We start from the raw sequence: 16,910 nt of genomic DNA on the forward strand, positions 1-16,910 counted from the left end.
ATAGAAAAATGCTGACATGCAGCAAGTTCAGACGTCGCCAGGAAACAGAACTTTTTTCCGGAATTAAGTTACTTGTATAGATTGGGCTTCACCGATATATGGTTTCTTGGATCATACTGGAGAGTTTTTAAGTGATTTCTGTCTGTAAAATAAGTACTCAAGCCAAAAAGTTGAATATACACAAATAAATCACTATTTTCCCCATAAGAAAGCTTCACATGCCTATTGATTGAAGCCATATCTGCATCATTACTTACAGATGAAATTCTTCTAGGGGTGTAACATGAAAATCCAGGGCCTCACCCGGTGCGACTTCTACCTCTGCACCCCTTTAGTTCTCCCAGGCCTCTTAAAAGTTAAATCCAACACCTTTGTGCAATACATACCTACTATTTATACTCTACACAGTGGTGTATCTTGAAGCTCATGGGCCCCAATGCCAAACCTAAAATGGACCCCCCTAATTATTGCAAATTTTTATTAGCATTGGTCTTTTCATGTAGACTAAAAGGATCCTTTTGGACCCCCCAGGCTCCAAGGCCAGGGTGAATTTACTCCCCTGACTGTACCGGGTCTTGTTCTTTCGGGTATACTATTTGACTCAGATGGCCTCTTTGTTACATTGTAGCTCCACTTAGGTGAATGTGTGGAGGCCAGGGGGGCAGGTGGTTCGGTACCTGTTACTTGTCACCAGGCCGGTGTGGAGATCTGGGATGTTACGGGTGGCCTGCCCAGTTTCATGCCCCGAGATGTCCACAATAAAAGTGGGATAGGAGGTTGGGAGTGATATTTGTCGTGACGCCACCTGCAGTACACGACCAGGGACTAGCCGCCACTGCGGTCACTGTCCTCTGGGGCTGATGGTATCGCTCCCCACAGATGGAGCGGGCCCCAGGGAGGATGATGAGGTGAGTAGTAGTGGCTGTGGCCATGGGCGCCGAGCGACGGTAATAAGAGTCCAAGTCTGCTGCCGCTGAATTCTGGCCACCGCTGTGATGGGCCCCGTTGACCTCAGATAAGTTGGAAGAAGCCACCGGTGTTTGGAAAGTGTCCTTTGTAAGAGTTGCCCCTCCAGTAGTGAGGAACCCGGGCTGCGCTTTCTGCTCCAAGCCTAGGCCCCTTGAAGAAGAAAAAGGAAGAAGGTAGTGGTGTCGTGTCACCAGAACTGATGTCCCGGGAAGACTGACTGAAGACTGTGTGAAGTTGCTCCTACTCCTACCCCAAATGGAACCCACCCCCCAGGTGGTTGTCCTAGTAACCGGGAAGTCCCATGCTTCTTGATGGCCAACCCCCATGCCTACCCTAGTCCAGCTCCCCGTGAGAAGGCTCCTAAGCTATATGCAAAGTGTGAATGTAGAACACTGGTGATTAACCCCCTCCTTACCCGAGGTGAATACCACACCTCAATTAAGGTGCAATACTCTGTGGCGACTGGAGCCGCAGGGGCACCACAAATGCGGGAGGTGCAGACACATCTGTCACATCTGAATCTATCCTAACTTGGGCTTTAGGTTTGCATGAAAATTTATGGATTTGCTGCAAATATCATTTCAATATATATGTATGTGGATAAGGCTGTAAGTCCTCTCCAGTGACCCATGGTCAGTCCTCATCTCTACTTAAGGCTGGACCAAAGGAAGGTTTGCAAGGCATTCTTCACACATCCGCGTCTCCAGTACGCGTGACATCCGTTTTCACATGTACCGGAGACACAGACTCACATAGACCCATTAAAATCAATGGGTTTTATCACACATCTGTGTTTTCACATAGACCGTGTGTCTCTGTTGAGCACACATGTGTCCGTTTGTTCCACACGGTGACGTGTACGTTTTCTAACAGCAGCACAGGGGTCACACTCACACTGATGTCACACGAATCACATAACACATACTGGAGAAAACAAAGGTCACATAAAAATAAAAGCATTTTACACTTGCCTGTCTCCAGCCCTGCTGTCTGCCGTTGCTTCCGGGTCCCGCTCATTATTCTCATGCATATTCATTGCACTCACCGCAGACCTGGAAGTAACAGCCGTGCCGGGGACAGGGAAGTATACCAGCTCATACTGTCCGTGTGCTATCTGGATGTCACATGGATAGCACAGGGACAGCACACAGAACACAGACACACGCACCTTCACCACACAGCATGCAAAACATTTGCATTTTGCACAGACGTGTGAAGGAGGCCCAAGGCAGAGTTTTGGGTTTTTTTTTAACAAACTTCAGGTGTGGACAAGAAAACCGCTTTAAAAAGGGAACCAACCACCAGGATTTTGCTGTATAAAGTAAAGGCAGTGCCATACTGGCACTAGGATGCTGAATCCAGGCATACCTGTTGTAGAAAGATCGGATGCTTGATTGCTGAAATATCTGTAATCAAAGTTGCAGAAATGCACTGCACTTTGATTGGCGTGTGCAGCGGTGCTGGCCTTTGTGGGTCACTTTCTCGTCGTTCATTCCTCCTCCTGCATCCTTTATGGCGTAGCCCCTTTTCTTTATTTAAATATCGCGCCGCCATTGCTGCTCTTGACTGTGCGTGCGCATTGCCACGTTAATTAGGTCATTAAAATGGCACCGGAGTCCGCGCATGTGATCTCCAGCACCATTTTATTGAAGACACCGTGGAGAAGACTATGAGCAGCATCGGCGTGTGAGCCTATTTTTTTTTTTTACATGTGCGCACGGTCCCCTGCCGCTCACAGTCTTCTCCTTAGTGTCTTCAATAAAATGGTCCAATGGATAATGCACAGACTCTTGCGCCATTTTAATGAAGACCATTACTGTGCAATGCGTGAACGCTGCCAACAGCAGCAATGACTGTGTGGCACCATATTTAAATAAAGAAAGGGGGCACACCACAGAGGAAGTAAGAGAAGGAATTTACAGAGAGGGCCTGACCCACAAAGGCCCGCACCGGTGCACACGCCAATCAAAGGTGCAGGGCATTTCTGGAACTTTGATTAAAGATATTTCAGCAATCAGGGCGAATACAACTGAAATAACGTTCTGCGTTTCCTATTGAATCACATTTAAGCAATTTCCTATATCATTGGCAATTTTTATGCACAGATTATGCCGTATATATACACAATTATGAAGATAGAGGGGCAGCATAAATAATAAAATGGATCATTTATTAAACACGTGAACAAATTGATATAAACAATGTACTTCCCCAAAAAAAGAGACTACAAAAATACTATATAAGACAAACACATGGAAAAGGACAGAAGGCAAGCGTGGTACATATATACAAACCATGCATGAAAAGTTATAGGAAAACAAGTATTATGGGGTATAAACATGTGTGTGTATACATATACACCATCCATACAATATATACAAGGGCAATATCTATTAAAACGATGTGTTATATGGTTTTCAAAAGGTGCGTAGCTCAGGTCAGCACAAAAAATGACTGTTCGAACAAAGCACAGGTGATTGACATGTTGAGTGCATCTTCCCATCTATCTTTGTCGCTTTCTTCCTAGATTGACAGCTCTAGCCCTACAGGAGCCAAAAAAAGGGCAGAGAAAAATGGAAAACAGGTAAGAAGGAGCACTGAACCAAAGATGCACCAAGCCCCTGTGCTTGGTTTGAACAGTCATTTTCTTCTGACAGTCTTCTTTTAGCTAGGTTGTAGAGGTTTTTGAAGTCAAGTGTCTGTTTTTGTTTGGTAAATGTAGTCACTCCTGTTTTGTGTCTATTATTGCACCATTCATTTAAAGGGGCTGTCTGGGACTTTTGCATTGATGATCTATCCTTGGGATAGGCCATGAGTGTCTGATTGGTGGGGGTGCGACACCCGTCAACCCCGCCGCCTTGTGCCGCTGCCAACTGCAACTCTTCAGCTGTGAAGCAGCACAGCACCATCGACTGTATAGTGGTTGCAGTTGGGTACTACATATCAGCTCCCTATTGATTCGAATAGGGGGAGGATGTGCATTACCCAGCCGCGGCCACTAAACAGTAGACAGAACTATGCTGTGCAACTCCGCAACTGAGTAGTTCCAGCCGGCGGCGGCACCAGGGACAGTTGATCAACAGGAGTGCTGGTTGTTGCACCATCACCAGACATTGATAACCTTTCTTAAGGATAGGTCATAATGTTAAAGTCCCAGAAAACACCTTTAGGCTATGTGCGCACTAGAACTGTGAAGTTTCTCAAGAACATTTCTTGAGAAACTTCTGGGAGTGGAAGATTTCCGGACCTCCGGAAAAAAATCCACACCAAATCTGCGGCAAATCCGCATGCGGATTTGCCGCGATTTTCCCGCAGGTTGTTCCCTGCGGATTTTGCAGGCTGTACTGCCGAAATCTGCAGGGTACCTGCGGAAAAGAATTGACATGCTCATTTTCTCAAGAAATTTTCTCAAGAAATTTTTCTCAAGGAAATTTCTTGAGAAAAATCCGCAGCGTGCGCACAGCTATTTTTTTTTCACATAGGATTTGCTAGGAAATGTCTGCACAAAGATTGCAGACATTTCTCAAGAAATTTCTGCGGCAAATCCGCGGGTAAAACGCACTAGTGCGCACATAGCCTTAAAGCCTATGGACAAAAGAAGCTCTGTTTCTGAGAAAACGACCACAAGCATTTTTCATATCTCGTACCACTTCTTTATAAGCCAGCATCTATAGAGGGTGCTCTTAGAAGTCCAATGGTACGGTATGCGCACTCAATATACTGGCAATGGATTTTCCATCCAGATTTTCCTATCAGAAAAGCGGGTGTATATTACAGTAGCAACATTGTAAATGAGATTATCCGCAGGATAATCCACGTGCCACAGAGAAAATCCACACCATAAACCTACATGCGGATAATGAAATCAAACTGAGTTTAGCGTTTGCATTGCAAATTTACAGCAGTTCCTGCAGGTACTATATCCCATGTGGATGTGCTGTTCACAGTCCGATTGTCAATAGTGAACTTCTTGTAAGGTAGGATGAAGACGACTGTTTTCTCTTAATATAACGGTGCAACTATTCCAATATTTCGCACATAATTAAAATGTGGCGATTTGTACATTGCAGGTAGTACATGTACAATTTTTCAGTTATCAGATTTCTCTGTTATTACTTTTAGAATTGCAGCATTTTATGAATAATATTTAGAACCTGAACAATAATTTCATCTGATGCACCAAGCTCGTTCTACAATTCATCCAACTGCGTGAAAGTTTATGATAAGTGTAATATAACCAGAAAACACGCTCCTTGCCTGTTTAATTCACAATTTGCAACTTAACCAAGTTAGAGAAACTTCATTTTATAATGGTTTTTATTTACTGTTAAGACTCACAAAATTAAAACCATTAATTCAAAAAGATTGAACCATTAAAAAAAAATTATATCATTTTGTAAACTATAGAGGAACATATTGGTTAAAAAAATCAAGTCAAACAGCATAGATAGGTTTCCCTTACACAAAAGGTAAGGAAAGGCATGTCTAAGGTCCTTTTCACACACTCCGTGTTCTCTCCATTTTTTTTTATTTAACAGGAAAAAAAAAAAGTTTCCTGTTTTTTTTGTTAGTTATAACCGTTGTAAGGCATATTTTCGCCGTTCCTCATGTTATTCCTTATAGAAACTGGGAAATAAGTTGATATCTAGGTATCACCACTTCTGATCAGATGGATATGTTCCTACATAATCTGGCAATGATAGGACTGTGTAAGTCTGTAATGGGGTTCACCTCCAACCTGGTTACACGCAGTTATCAATTCATTAAAGGAGTTGTCCATTTCTTTAACACTCCCATCTCATTCACCATATTTGCCCTATGATAAAATAAAAAAAAAAAAAAAAAAAGCTTCTACACACCTCTGATGCTGGCGCTGTTCAAGTGATGTTGGTGCTCGCTCTCCCTTGAGCTCACGTGAGTGTGTTATGTTGCACAAATCCTGGGCCAATTTGGTGCCTTCTTCCCTCTTCCTGCCTTCAGACGAATAAGTTGGAGTCGGAGCTGCAGTTGCTCTTTCACATCCTATTGATGTTTGATACGTCCATAAGGCAAGGACAGTGAAGTTGGCACCAAATGGGGCCAGGGCTCACATGATGTAACAACCTCAAGTGAGCCCCGGAAGAGCAAGCGCCGATATCGCTGGAACAGCGTCAGCACCAGAGGCGAGGATAAGTTTTTTTATGTTAAAGGGAACTTGTCACATGGAAAAATGCTATTAACCTGCAGATATGGGGTTAATCTGCCAGTTAGTAGCCTTAAACCCCATTGGAGTTAGGAAATTAACCTTAATTGCCCCAGCAGCATTCTGGTTTTGGTCATGGGGCAGCGCCGGCGCAAGTTCAGTCACTGCTCTATGTATCAAGAGTGAAGGCTATAAAACCTCCCCATCCACCCTGACTGTCATTCGCACCGTATTAGAGGAAACAGTCAGTCAGATCAGGGGGCGAGGTTACAGCCGTCAATCTCCATACACACAGCAGTGACTGAACTCGCGCCAGCGCCGCCCCCGTGACTGAAACCGGAATGCTGCTGGGAGGATTAAAGTTAATTTCCTCCCAGCAGTGGGGTTCAATGTGCAGGTGCCGGGCAGGTTCAGAATGCCATTAGCTGAAGATTAACTCCCTACCTTCAGATTAATATCCTTTTTCCACGTAAGGAGTTCCTTTTAACGGGGCAAACTTTGGGAATGAAAGGGGGTTGTCCAAGTGTTGAACAACCCCTTTAATACATTTTTAGGAGCAATAACAGGAACTGTTTGATGGAATACAATCATTTATTACTGCAGAAATGTCCGGAGAGGCCGCAGGATCTCCATCAATGGAATTTCCTGGTCAATAGCCGGCATCAGTTACAATCTATTCCATAGACGAAAAAATGATCCTATGTATCAAGATTATTGAGGACCCTCTAAGATTAGTAGACCCTGGTAATTGCCTTTTGGAGAGGACATCTTAATGGTGCTTTAGTTAGAACATTGTTAGGTTTTTTTACAGAAAAAAAATTAAAGCAGCCCTAAAAAGGTTTTGTAGATTGTCAAAGCACAACTTGTCAGTATGACCTATCAACAGATGATTTTAGGTGTGGATCCACTTTAGAAAAAAAATATACCAAAAATGTCCAATGACTACTTAATGCCGTTTACTATCCAAGTAGGGTCTCTGAGGACCCAACTCACATCTTCAGCTACTTCTAAATTGCCAACATCAAATTTAGTCATACTACTAATTAGCCATGAAGTTCCTTCTAGAAGATATTTCCGACCACCAACTTTAATCTCTACATTCCATACAGCGATGACTATTTAGATCTTGCACTTTGCGCAAATCTTTCTTCATATGAAGTGACTTACAATATTGCCCCCATCTGTTTTCATTTACAAGCTGAAAGCAAAGAAAAGTAATCCTACATTATAGATCATCTCCACTGGTCATTTTCATAGAATGAAAATATATTTTCCTCTAAGGCCTTTGGAAGTAAAAAACAAACAAACAATATCAGATACGTTTAAAATAAGAAATACTGTTTTCCTTAAGTCAAGGCCGAGGACATGGATACATACAGAGCAATGATCATTGGCCGAGATTTACTCACAGTCAATAAAAAAAAAAAAAAGACAGAAAATAGACGTATTTATTACTGCTGCACATTCTGGGGCATCTCGCTCCATGCTTTTGCCTTCTTCTTGGCAAGTGAAAACCATGGAGGCTCCTCTGGGTGTTGTGGTTGTGTAGGACGAGTGATCTTCTCAGAATTTGGAGGTGCCTCCTCTGGTGCAGCTATGAGCAAAGAAAAAAAAAATTGTCTGAACTTACATATTTAGTAAGGCAACATAACTACCCCTACAAAAAAACCTATATTGATTATTTTTATATTACTATTCCTCAAAGTGCATCTAGAAGAGACTTCCAGGATTCCACATTAATGGCCACGTTCAGTGGAGACCCCCACCGGAGCACTGCAGGGTCTGACACTGAGGTGTGTGTATGGTACTGTAGCTTGTTCCCTTCACATATATTAGCTGCAGTACCACATATAGCCACATCAGTATTGAGGTCACAGTTTCGAGCACGGCGCTGCGAAGGCGGCGCTGCTGATCTACAGATTGTGAGGTTCTAGACAATAACTAAGCAAAGGTTACAAAGATATATCCAAAACTAAAGTTTTGTTTTTTTTTTGATAGATTTTTTCATAGAAATTACATAAATTTAGAGTAAAAGAATATGTAATTCTGTGTAATTATATTATGACTAGTGATGAGCAAACCCAAACTGTAAAAGGTCGTGGTTTGTACCAAAGGCTATGTGTCCACGTTGCTTTTTACCTGCTTTTTTGCTGCTTTTTCAACTGCAGCGTTTAATGCCAAAATGGATATGTTCTGCTTTTCCCTATTCAAATGATTTTTATTAGGTTTTGTAGTTAACAAATCTTGAAATCATGCGTTACAAAATTTAAGGACATATAGATAGTTATAACAAGGTTAAGAAAATGCACATATTTTGACCCTTCAGATTGTTAGTTTTGATACATCAAGCAGTATATTTTGTTGGTCAAATCAATTGCTTATAAATTAACTTTTTGCAAAACATAACTAAACAAGAAAGCATAGTCTATGGGAATTTGGGTTTCTTGACTGCACTATGCTGTTCAAAATGCTGCCTTTTTGTGGCAGAAATTTGGGCAAAAACTCTGCTTTTCAAAGAAGCAACATGTCAATTGTTTTTGCCATTTGTGTTTTTAACTGCAAAGCAGAGTTTTTGCCCAAATTTCTGCCACAAAAAGGCTGCAGTTTGAACAGCATAGTGCGGTCAAGAAACCCAAATTCCCATAGACTATGCTTGAAAAGCAGAACACATCCATTTTGGCATTAAACGCTGCAGATGAAAAAGCACCAAAGAAGCAGGTAAAAAGCAACGTGGGCACAAAGCCAAACGCTTGGCGTCCAGGGCTCGAACCCGAAAATATATATATAAAAAAAAAACAAAACGCCTGATTTTGGGTGCTATTCGGTGCTCGGCCCAATGAGAGCCGCTTGCAGTCTCTGAATGGCTAACACTGGGGGTTAAAACAATTTTTAGGGAGGTAGTGAGTCCAAAAAAACAAAAAAAAACAAACCACCTTCACTTCCTTGGAAATGTTCTGCTTATGGCTGGCTGTATGTGGGCAGATATCCGAACTACCCAATTATTGACTTCCATTATACTGGTTACTCAAATCGACCCAGTTAGTTCGGGACCCCATTGACTTACAGTGCCTTGCAAAAGTATTCAGCGCCCTTGAATTTTGAAACCTTTTCCCACATTTCATGCTTCAAACATAAATATAAAAATTTTAATGTTCTGGTGAAGAATCAATAGCAAGTGGGACACAATTGAAGTTGAACAAAATTTATTGCTTATTTTAAATTTTTTAAAAAAATAAATAACTGAAAATTGGGGTGTGCAATATTATTCGTCCCCTTTAAGTTAATACTTTGTAGCGCCACCTTTTGCTGCGATTACAGCTGCAGTCGCTTGGGGTATGTGTCTATCAGTTTTGCACATCGAGAGACTGAAATTCTTGCCCATTCTTCCTTTGCAAACAGCTGGAGCTGAGTGAGGTTGGATGGAGGGCGTTTGTGAACAGCAGTTTTCAGCTCTTGCCACAGATTCTCAATTGGATTCAGGTCTGGACTGTGACTTGGCCATTCTAACACCTGGATACGTTTATTTGTGAACCATTTCATTGTAGATTTTGCTTTATGTTTGGGATCATTGTCTTGTTGGAAGACAAATCTCTGTCCCAGTCTCAGGTCTTTTGCAGACTCCAACAGGTTTTCTTCAAGAATGGTCCTGTATTTGGCTCCATCCATCTTCCCATTAATTTTAACCATCTTTTCTGTCCCTGCTAAAGAAAAGCAGGCCCAAACCATATGCTGCCACCACCATGTTTGACAGTGGGGATGGTGTGTTCAGGGTGATGAGCTGTGTTGCTTTTACGCCAAACATATCGTTTGGCATTGTGCCCAAATAGTTCGATTTTGGTTTCGTCTGACCAGAACACCTTCTTCCACATGTTTGGTGTGTCTCCCAGGTGGCTTGTGGCAAACTTTAAATGATACTTTTTCTGGATATCTTTGAGAAATGGCTTTCTTCTTGCCACTCTTCCATAAAGGCCAGATTTGTGCAGTGTATGACTGATTGTTGTCCTATGGACAGACTCTCCCACCTCAGCTGTAGATCTCTGCAGTTCATCCAGAGTTATCATGGGCCTCTTCGCTGCATCTCTGATCAGTTTTCTCCTTGTTTGAGATGAAAGTTTGGATGGATGGTCGGCTCTTGGTAGATTTACAGTGGTATGATACTCCTTCCATTTCAATATAATCGCTGGCACAGTGCATCTTGGGATGTTTAAGGTTTTGGAAATCTTTTTGTAACCAAATCCAGCTTTAAACTTCTCCACAACAGTATCACGGACCTGCCTGTTGTGTTCCTTGGTCTTCATGATGCTATCTGTGCTTTAAACAAAACACAGACTATCACAGAGCAGGTGCATTTATACAGAGACTTGATTACACACAGGTGGATTATATTTATCATCATCAGTCATTTAGGACAACATTGGATCACTCAGATTCTCAATGAACTTCTGGAGTGAGATTGCTGCACTGAAAGTAAAGGGGCTGGATAATATTGCACCCCCCACTTTTCAGTTTTTATTTTTTTAAAAAAAGTTTAAAATAAGCAAAAAATTTCATTCATTCAGCTTCACAATTGTGTCCCACTTGTTGATTTTTCACTAGAACATTAAAATTTTTATCTTTATGTTTGAAGCTTGAAATGTGGGAAATGGTTGAAAAATTCAAGAGAGCTGAATGGGGCTCAGTGGTTAGCACTGCAGTCTTGCAGCGCTGGGGTCCTGGGTTCAAATCCCACCAAGGACACTATCTGCAAGGAGTTTGTATGTTCTCCGCGTGTTTGCGTGGGTTTCCTTTGGGTATTCCAGTTTCCTCCCACACTCTAAAAACATACTCATAGGAAACCTAGATTGTGAGCCCCAATGGGGTCAGTGTTACCATTGTATGTAAAGCACTGTGGAATTAACAGCGCTATATAAATGAATAAATATTATATATTATTATACTTTCGCAAGACACTGTATATGGGGTTTGGGAACAAAACTTTAAAATCTGGCAAACCCAAACATCCACGGGTCCACTCATCTCTAATTATAACTGGTAAATGGGCTTCTCCAAATAATTCTAAAGGTACAGAAATGGAAAAAATGAATGAAGTTGGGTTAGACTTTTACTAAAAATAAATAAATAAATTGCAAAATGTAGCCAACATATTTATATTGTTATTTTAAACATTACAATATTGTATTAATTAGTGCCACTTCCTATTGAGGTATAGAACAAAAACAGAATATGATAGATTAATACCTGGACTATCAGTAGCGGTTTGCTCAGACCTCTCTGCTTCTACTTCCTCCAAGCTTGGGATTGGATTTTTTTGCTGGATACATTCTGTTCCCTATAAAGGACCATAAAGTTGTAGTAACAATTCTTTGTAGCCTTGAAATGGACAGGGTACACTTGGCACCTTCTTGCATGAGACCGGTAAAGACATCGGTGCAGAATTAACAACGTATTTTTGCCAATTTTGCCAAATTTGTTTTCCCTATTTTGAAAAACTACTGTCTCCTGGTTGCAGTTTGCTTTTCTAAAGAAAAAAAAAAAAAAAAAAAAAAAAAACCAAAACCCTGTTCTTTACTCACCCTCCCCGCATTTAGCGCCAAGTCTCCTCTCCACTGCTCCCAGTGTCAGTTTTTGTCTGCAGCGCTAAATGGGTTCAGCATTGTCGAAATGACGACTGAGTTTAGTGGCTCATGTCAGCAACTCAGGCTGAGGCATTATCTCAGTTATTGGCCACGGCACCATCAACGTAACATCTGCACTGGAGACAACAAAGGACATGGAGCAGTGCTGGAGATTCAGATTTGGAACCAGAGAGTGTGAAAAAAGTGCACTTTGTTTTTGCTTTGCTTTTTAAACAAGCTACAGCCAGGGGAAAGGGGTTTTACAACATCGGTAATCCATTTGTGTATATATATTATTAGTATATATATATATATATATATATCATTAGTATATATATATATATATATATATATATATATATATATATATATATATATATATATATATATATATAATTTATTTATTTATTTTAGGCCTCTCAATCTTATTTCCTCATAAATACAAAATGTGAAAAAAAATTCAGAAATTCAGCATTGCACTGAATGGAACACAATTATTAACATTTATTTAGCATGTGAGTGAAGTCACCCTGGGGTGTTGGCACAAAAAGTGTTGAGTCACATGTAAACCATAAGTGGATATAATTTGTAGTAAAAACATAAGCACTAGCAATGACATTGCTTAGCAGATCCATTTTAATGCTCTTAAAGGGATGGTGGCATCACTGGTTATGATTACATAGATTAGGGTTTGCGGTGTAAGGCCATCACAAGAGTCATCCTTATGTTCTGACTCATGGGACCTACTGGAACAAGGGTGGAGCATGGGTGACCAATACCAAAGGCGTAGTTTGTCCCTTCAAAGAAGTCTTAAAGGGTGGAATTGATGGCATCAGGAGGTATGACCACTGGTGTAATTATCAGGGAAGTTATTGGGGACATGTACTGGTTCATTCTATGTAGGGTATCTGTGCAGGAACTGACCCCATATATATACTGTATATCTTATAAGGACCCAGAGTAAGTGGCATCATCACATGCGATTGCCCACTGGGCAGTGACATCACTGACTTGTTCATTCCCTATGAATTGATCTTGATGAAGTCACCTCCGACGTCATAAATAGGAATGGTCATGGATGTGGCGGAACTTATTTAGTTCACCAATACATGTGATGACATCATACAAGCAAAAGATGCCACAAGGATGACTATATATTTTATGCAATTTTACATCTACACCTAAATATATGTAACGGAAATAGTATAGGTGATTTACAATTAAAAAAATAAAATAAAATTGTAAATCAATAATGATCACTAACCTTAGAGGAAACATGCAAAATACAATGCATTCTGCAAACTATCACAACAAAACCTCTTGACTTGCGTACCTCAGCTTTCTCAATCTCAACCGTCATACTCTGCTCTTTTGCAAGTGGATGTTCCTGAAACCCTTTTTGTTTCAATTTTGCCATCGTAATCCATACGGGTTCTAAAAAGATAATTTTGATCATATATATTTATTTTTATTCTATATTTTTATTCTATATTTATTTTTATTCTATACATGACATATGTAGAGGGATGTTATAGTAATGTTGATAAATTATATATTCCCCCAATAGCTGAACCCGTGGTATAAACTACAAAAAATGCTAAACTACCATCCTACTAATGATCGAGCATCATTCCCATGCCATCACTAACCGAACCAGACTTGTGGCTTCAAGGTGACCATATTTATAGACACATCACATTGTGTTTAGCTTTTTGTGCTATGGCAACACACTATTTTATACCCATTTTAATAAACCCCTTATAGTCAAATAGAATGGTTAAAAAAGTACCAGAATGTTCTTGTGGTGAATGATCTTCTGCTCTTGGTTTTGCCTGAATTTTAATTTCTTGAGGGACTTTTTCCTCATTAGCAGAAGGAATTTTTGTCACTTTCACACAGTTAATTTGTGTCTTTTTGGGACTTTGTAGGCTTCTTTCTGGAAGCAGAGATGAATTATCCACAGAAGATAAGTCTTGTTTGGAGGACACTTCTTGATTGTCTTCACTGTACTTTGTAGAAGATGAAGTCCGCCTAAGCCTGACACCAAAATGTCCAGAAGATTCCTCTTTGTTTTTTTTAACATAATTTTTCTTACTATTACTTTGTACTAAAGACTCATCTGCACCATCAAAAGATTCAGACCTGTCAATATTACCTACCATATTCTTGATGAAGGGGCTCTCTTTAACACTAGATCCACTTGAAATTGCTCTTTGCCAAGCTGGGGCTACAGTAAACCTTACTGGTTTGGTAGATCCTTTAACATCACCCTCGGGATTTGGCTCTGCTGCTTTAATTCCTTTGACCATTTCTGTGGACGCTTCACTTTTTGAAAGAAGACCAACATCAGGGACAGTGGTGGAGACATTTGTGTAGCTAGAGTCATTGGCATTCATTATTATAGCAGGAGCCTTGATATTATTTACACTATCAACTTCCGAATGTTCATTATTCCCCTCAGTAATACTTTGATCAAAGGTTTTTGGTTCTTGTTCGGAAGGCTCAATTTTTCCCACATCGGTTTCAACCAGTCGTTCGGACACTTCTACGGCAATTTCTGCATTTTCAGTTATTGTACATTGAGGTTCTTCGTCATTACTTTCATACAATCCAACACATCCAGGAACAAACTGTACCTCCTGGAATTCATCATCACTTATGGACGTAACTGGTTCTAGTGACAAAACACAGTTTTGTAAGGACTCATCTTCATCCAAGTCACTTTCTATCACATTTAATACATTTTTCTCTAAACCTGGTAAGACTTTGCCATGTTCATTGCATTCTTTATCTATAATGTCACTCCCATCAGTGGCTTCTATCTTTTCCAGATTTGGCTGGTAGTCTCCTAATGCATCACAATCCAAAGCTTGGCTGGTGTTTACACTAGGACTTTCTATTTGAACAGTATTGCCTTCACGAGAATCAACATGATTGATTTCAGAAGGGTTAACCATATCTAGAATATCATCAATATTTTCATGGCTAGGTTGGGAATCACAAGTTTGTAATGATGTAATAAATTCCTCCCTTTCTGAATCCTCTGTAGATTCATCTATCTGATTTTCTGTAGACAACCGACTTCCATCCACATCTGTTTCACTACATACTGCTTCATTCTGAAATGACAATATTTGGTTTTCAAACAGAGAGGCCTCCAAAAGCAAAGCCGTACTGGAATTTTTGGAATTCATATACGATATGTCCATTTGTGATTCGGAAACAGACACAATTAGATCTTCCTTTGGTCTTTGCAAGACCGCATCTAAAACAATAAAAAAACAAAAAAAAACAGTTAGTCTTGTCATACCTCATGAAAGAAAACCCAACTAGTGGTCTTTCTGCCTCCCAACCTGCTTCTCTTCTAGTTGATCTTTACTTACTCAATTACCAATCCCCGTAAGTAGTGATGACGGAATACTAAATATTTGGGTTCATATTATTCATACTGAATCCAAAAGTACTATTCCAGTATTAATCCAAATAACAACCCCTAACGCAAGTTAATAGGAAACCTTGAGGAAAAATGCTCTGGTTCTCCATTGACTTGCATTAAGTTGATTATTCATGAGAAATACTGGAATAGTACTGGGTACAAATAATCCGAACCCAAATATTTATTATTTGCTCATCACTATCCGTAAGCCAATGAAGCGGCTCTACCACTCCCTTGGTTATTAAAGATGTACCAAGAGTATCCTACCATAAACCGGTGGCCATACTGTCAAGATCTGTACTTTATTTTCCCTCCAATAAACAGGCAGACAAGACACATTTACATAAATACACAGAATTGTGTGTTTGAAAATTTGTATTTTAACCTCATGTAGTTATGTTTTGGGTTTTTTTTTAGGTACAAATTTTCTTAAACAACTATAAAAAAGTTTTCTAATAATGACTGTTAACATGAGGAACGTAGCAATCTTCTTGAAAAAGTATGTGCATGATACATTTCCATCTGCCGTCCGTCCATTTCCATACATCATCTCAAGTGGGTGCATAATTATACTACTTTGGCTCTTTGAAAGTTGGGCTTAAATCATCCAATCCTTGAAAAATTGAAGAATAATGGTGTTCCGTTCCTCAAAACCTTTGCCTACAGAATCCTACATTTGTACACTATCCATATCCATATAATTTCTAAAATCAGACTTCTCAGACTTATTATTATGGATGATTGACTACCATAAACAGAAATTTTATGTATAGTAACAGAAAATCACAAGACGTTTCTAAGCCAATAGCCAAATACCTTCTATGTTATTGACTTCACTTGATGCATCTAGCTCTACAAAACATTTTTCAGAGTCCAAGATCTTGACTGGTTGCTGCACTTCAATCTTTAAAAGTAAAGAAAACAATTTACAGTTTAATCACATAAAATGTATGGTTTATGGAAGACAATGTATTGGTCTTCCACAGTTAGAGAATACAGTATTGTGTTTAATTGTCATCAAAAACTATTTTAGACCTAGTCTATTTAGACTCAACTTTTCGTGCATCATTTGTAAAAGGTGTATGTATTCTTTACCATGTTACAGCTCTCGTCTTCCTTTTTCATTTTTGCTGGCTTGTTGGTTCCTTCAATATCCTGAAAAAAGTGCCACATTTTAGCACGTACATTACATTTATTGGTGACATTAAGTAGCTAGAATTTTATAAATGTTAATGAATTTATCTAAAACCTTCATGGACCACTACCAATCTTGGGTCCTGGGTCTGTCAATGGAGCTCTGGTGAATTAAAGGGAGCCTGTCAGGTCCGATATTCCCTCCAACCCAGCAGCACTAATACCTGTATGCACAAATTCCCTCCCTAAACAGCCCTCCAGCCCTGTATCATAATATTCAATAATATGAATGTTAAAATAAAAAAAAAACAAAACAAAAAACAACTCACTGTCCCTATGCTCATTAGGACCTTGACAAGTCGATGGGGCATTGTTTCCTCAGGATAGTCGGCTCTCTTTCTATGTTTTCATGCTCTTGTGGGCGTCATAACATGATTTTCATAAGCAGGTGTCAACATCAGCTCCTGGAAATCTTGCGTATGTGTGCAGCTCATTTCGGTCACGTCAGTGTGCCTCAGAAGCTGAGGGTACGCTTCCCAGCTTCATTAGGTGCACTTTGCATCACCAGAAGTCC

The 16,910-nt window shown here is 40.0% G+C and overlaps 1 protein-coding gene across 3 annotated transcripts in view; it reads right to left on the bottom strand.

Annotated features, from left to right (window-relative positions):
* Window positions 1-3,122: 3,122 nt before the first annotated feature.
* Window positions 3,123-16,910, bottom strand: part of KIAA1210 (KIAA1210 ortholog) — a 216,872-nt gene continuing 203,084 nt past the window's right edge. For all 3 annotated transcript variants that reach the window (XM_075323825.1, XM_075323826.1, XM_075323824.1), the window contains exons 8-13: window positions 16,298-16,357; window positions 16,019-16,106; window positions 13,556-15,031; window positions 13,100-13,200; window positions 11,390-11,480; window positions 3,123-7,745 (exon numbers count right to left, since the gene is read on the bottom strand). In XM_075323825.1, the coding sequence (XP_075179940.1) occupies window positions 7,603-7,745; window positions 11,390-11,480; window positions 13,100-13,200; window positions 13,556-15,031; window positions 16,019-16,106; window positions 16,298-16,357 (1,959 nt within the window). In that variant the 3' untranslated portion in view covers window positions 3,123-7,602. The remainder of the gene's footprint in view (window positions 7,746-11,389; window positions 11,481-13,099; window positions 13,201-13,555; window positions 15,032-16,018; window positions 16,107-16,297; window positions 16,358-16,910) is intronic.

Source organism: Anomaloglossus baeobatrachus, chromosome 9 (genome assembly GCF_048569485.1).
Source record: "Anomaloglossus baeobatrachus isolate aAnoBae1 chromosome 9, aAnoBae1.hap1, whole genome shotgun sequence".
NCBI classification, from domain to species: domain Eukaryota; kingdom Metazoa; phylum Chordata; class Amphibia; order Anura; family Aromobatidae; genus Anomaloglossus; species Anomaloglossus baeobatrachus.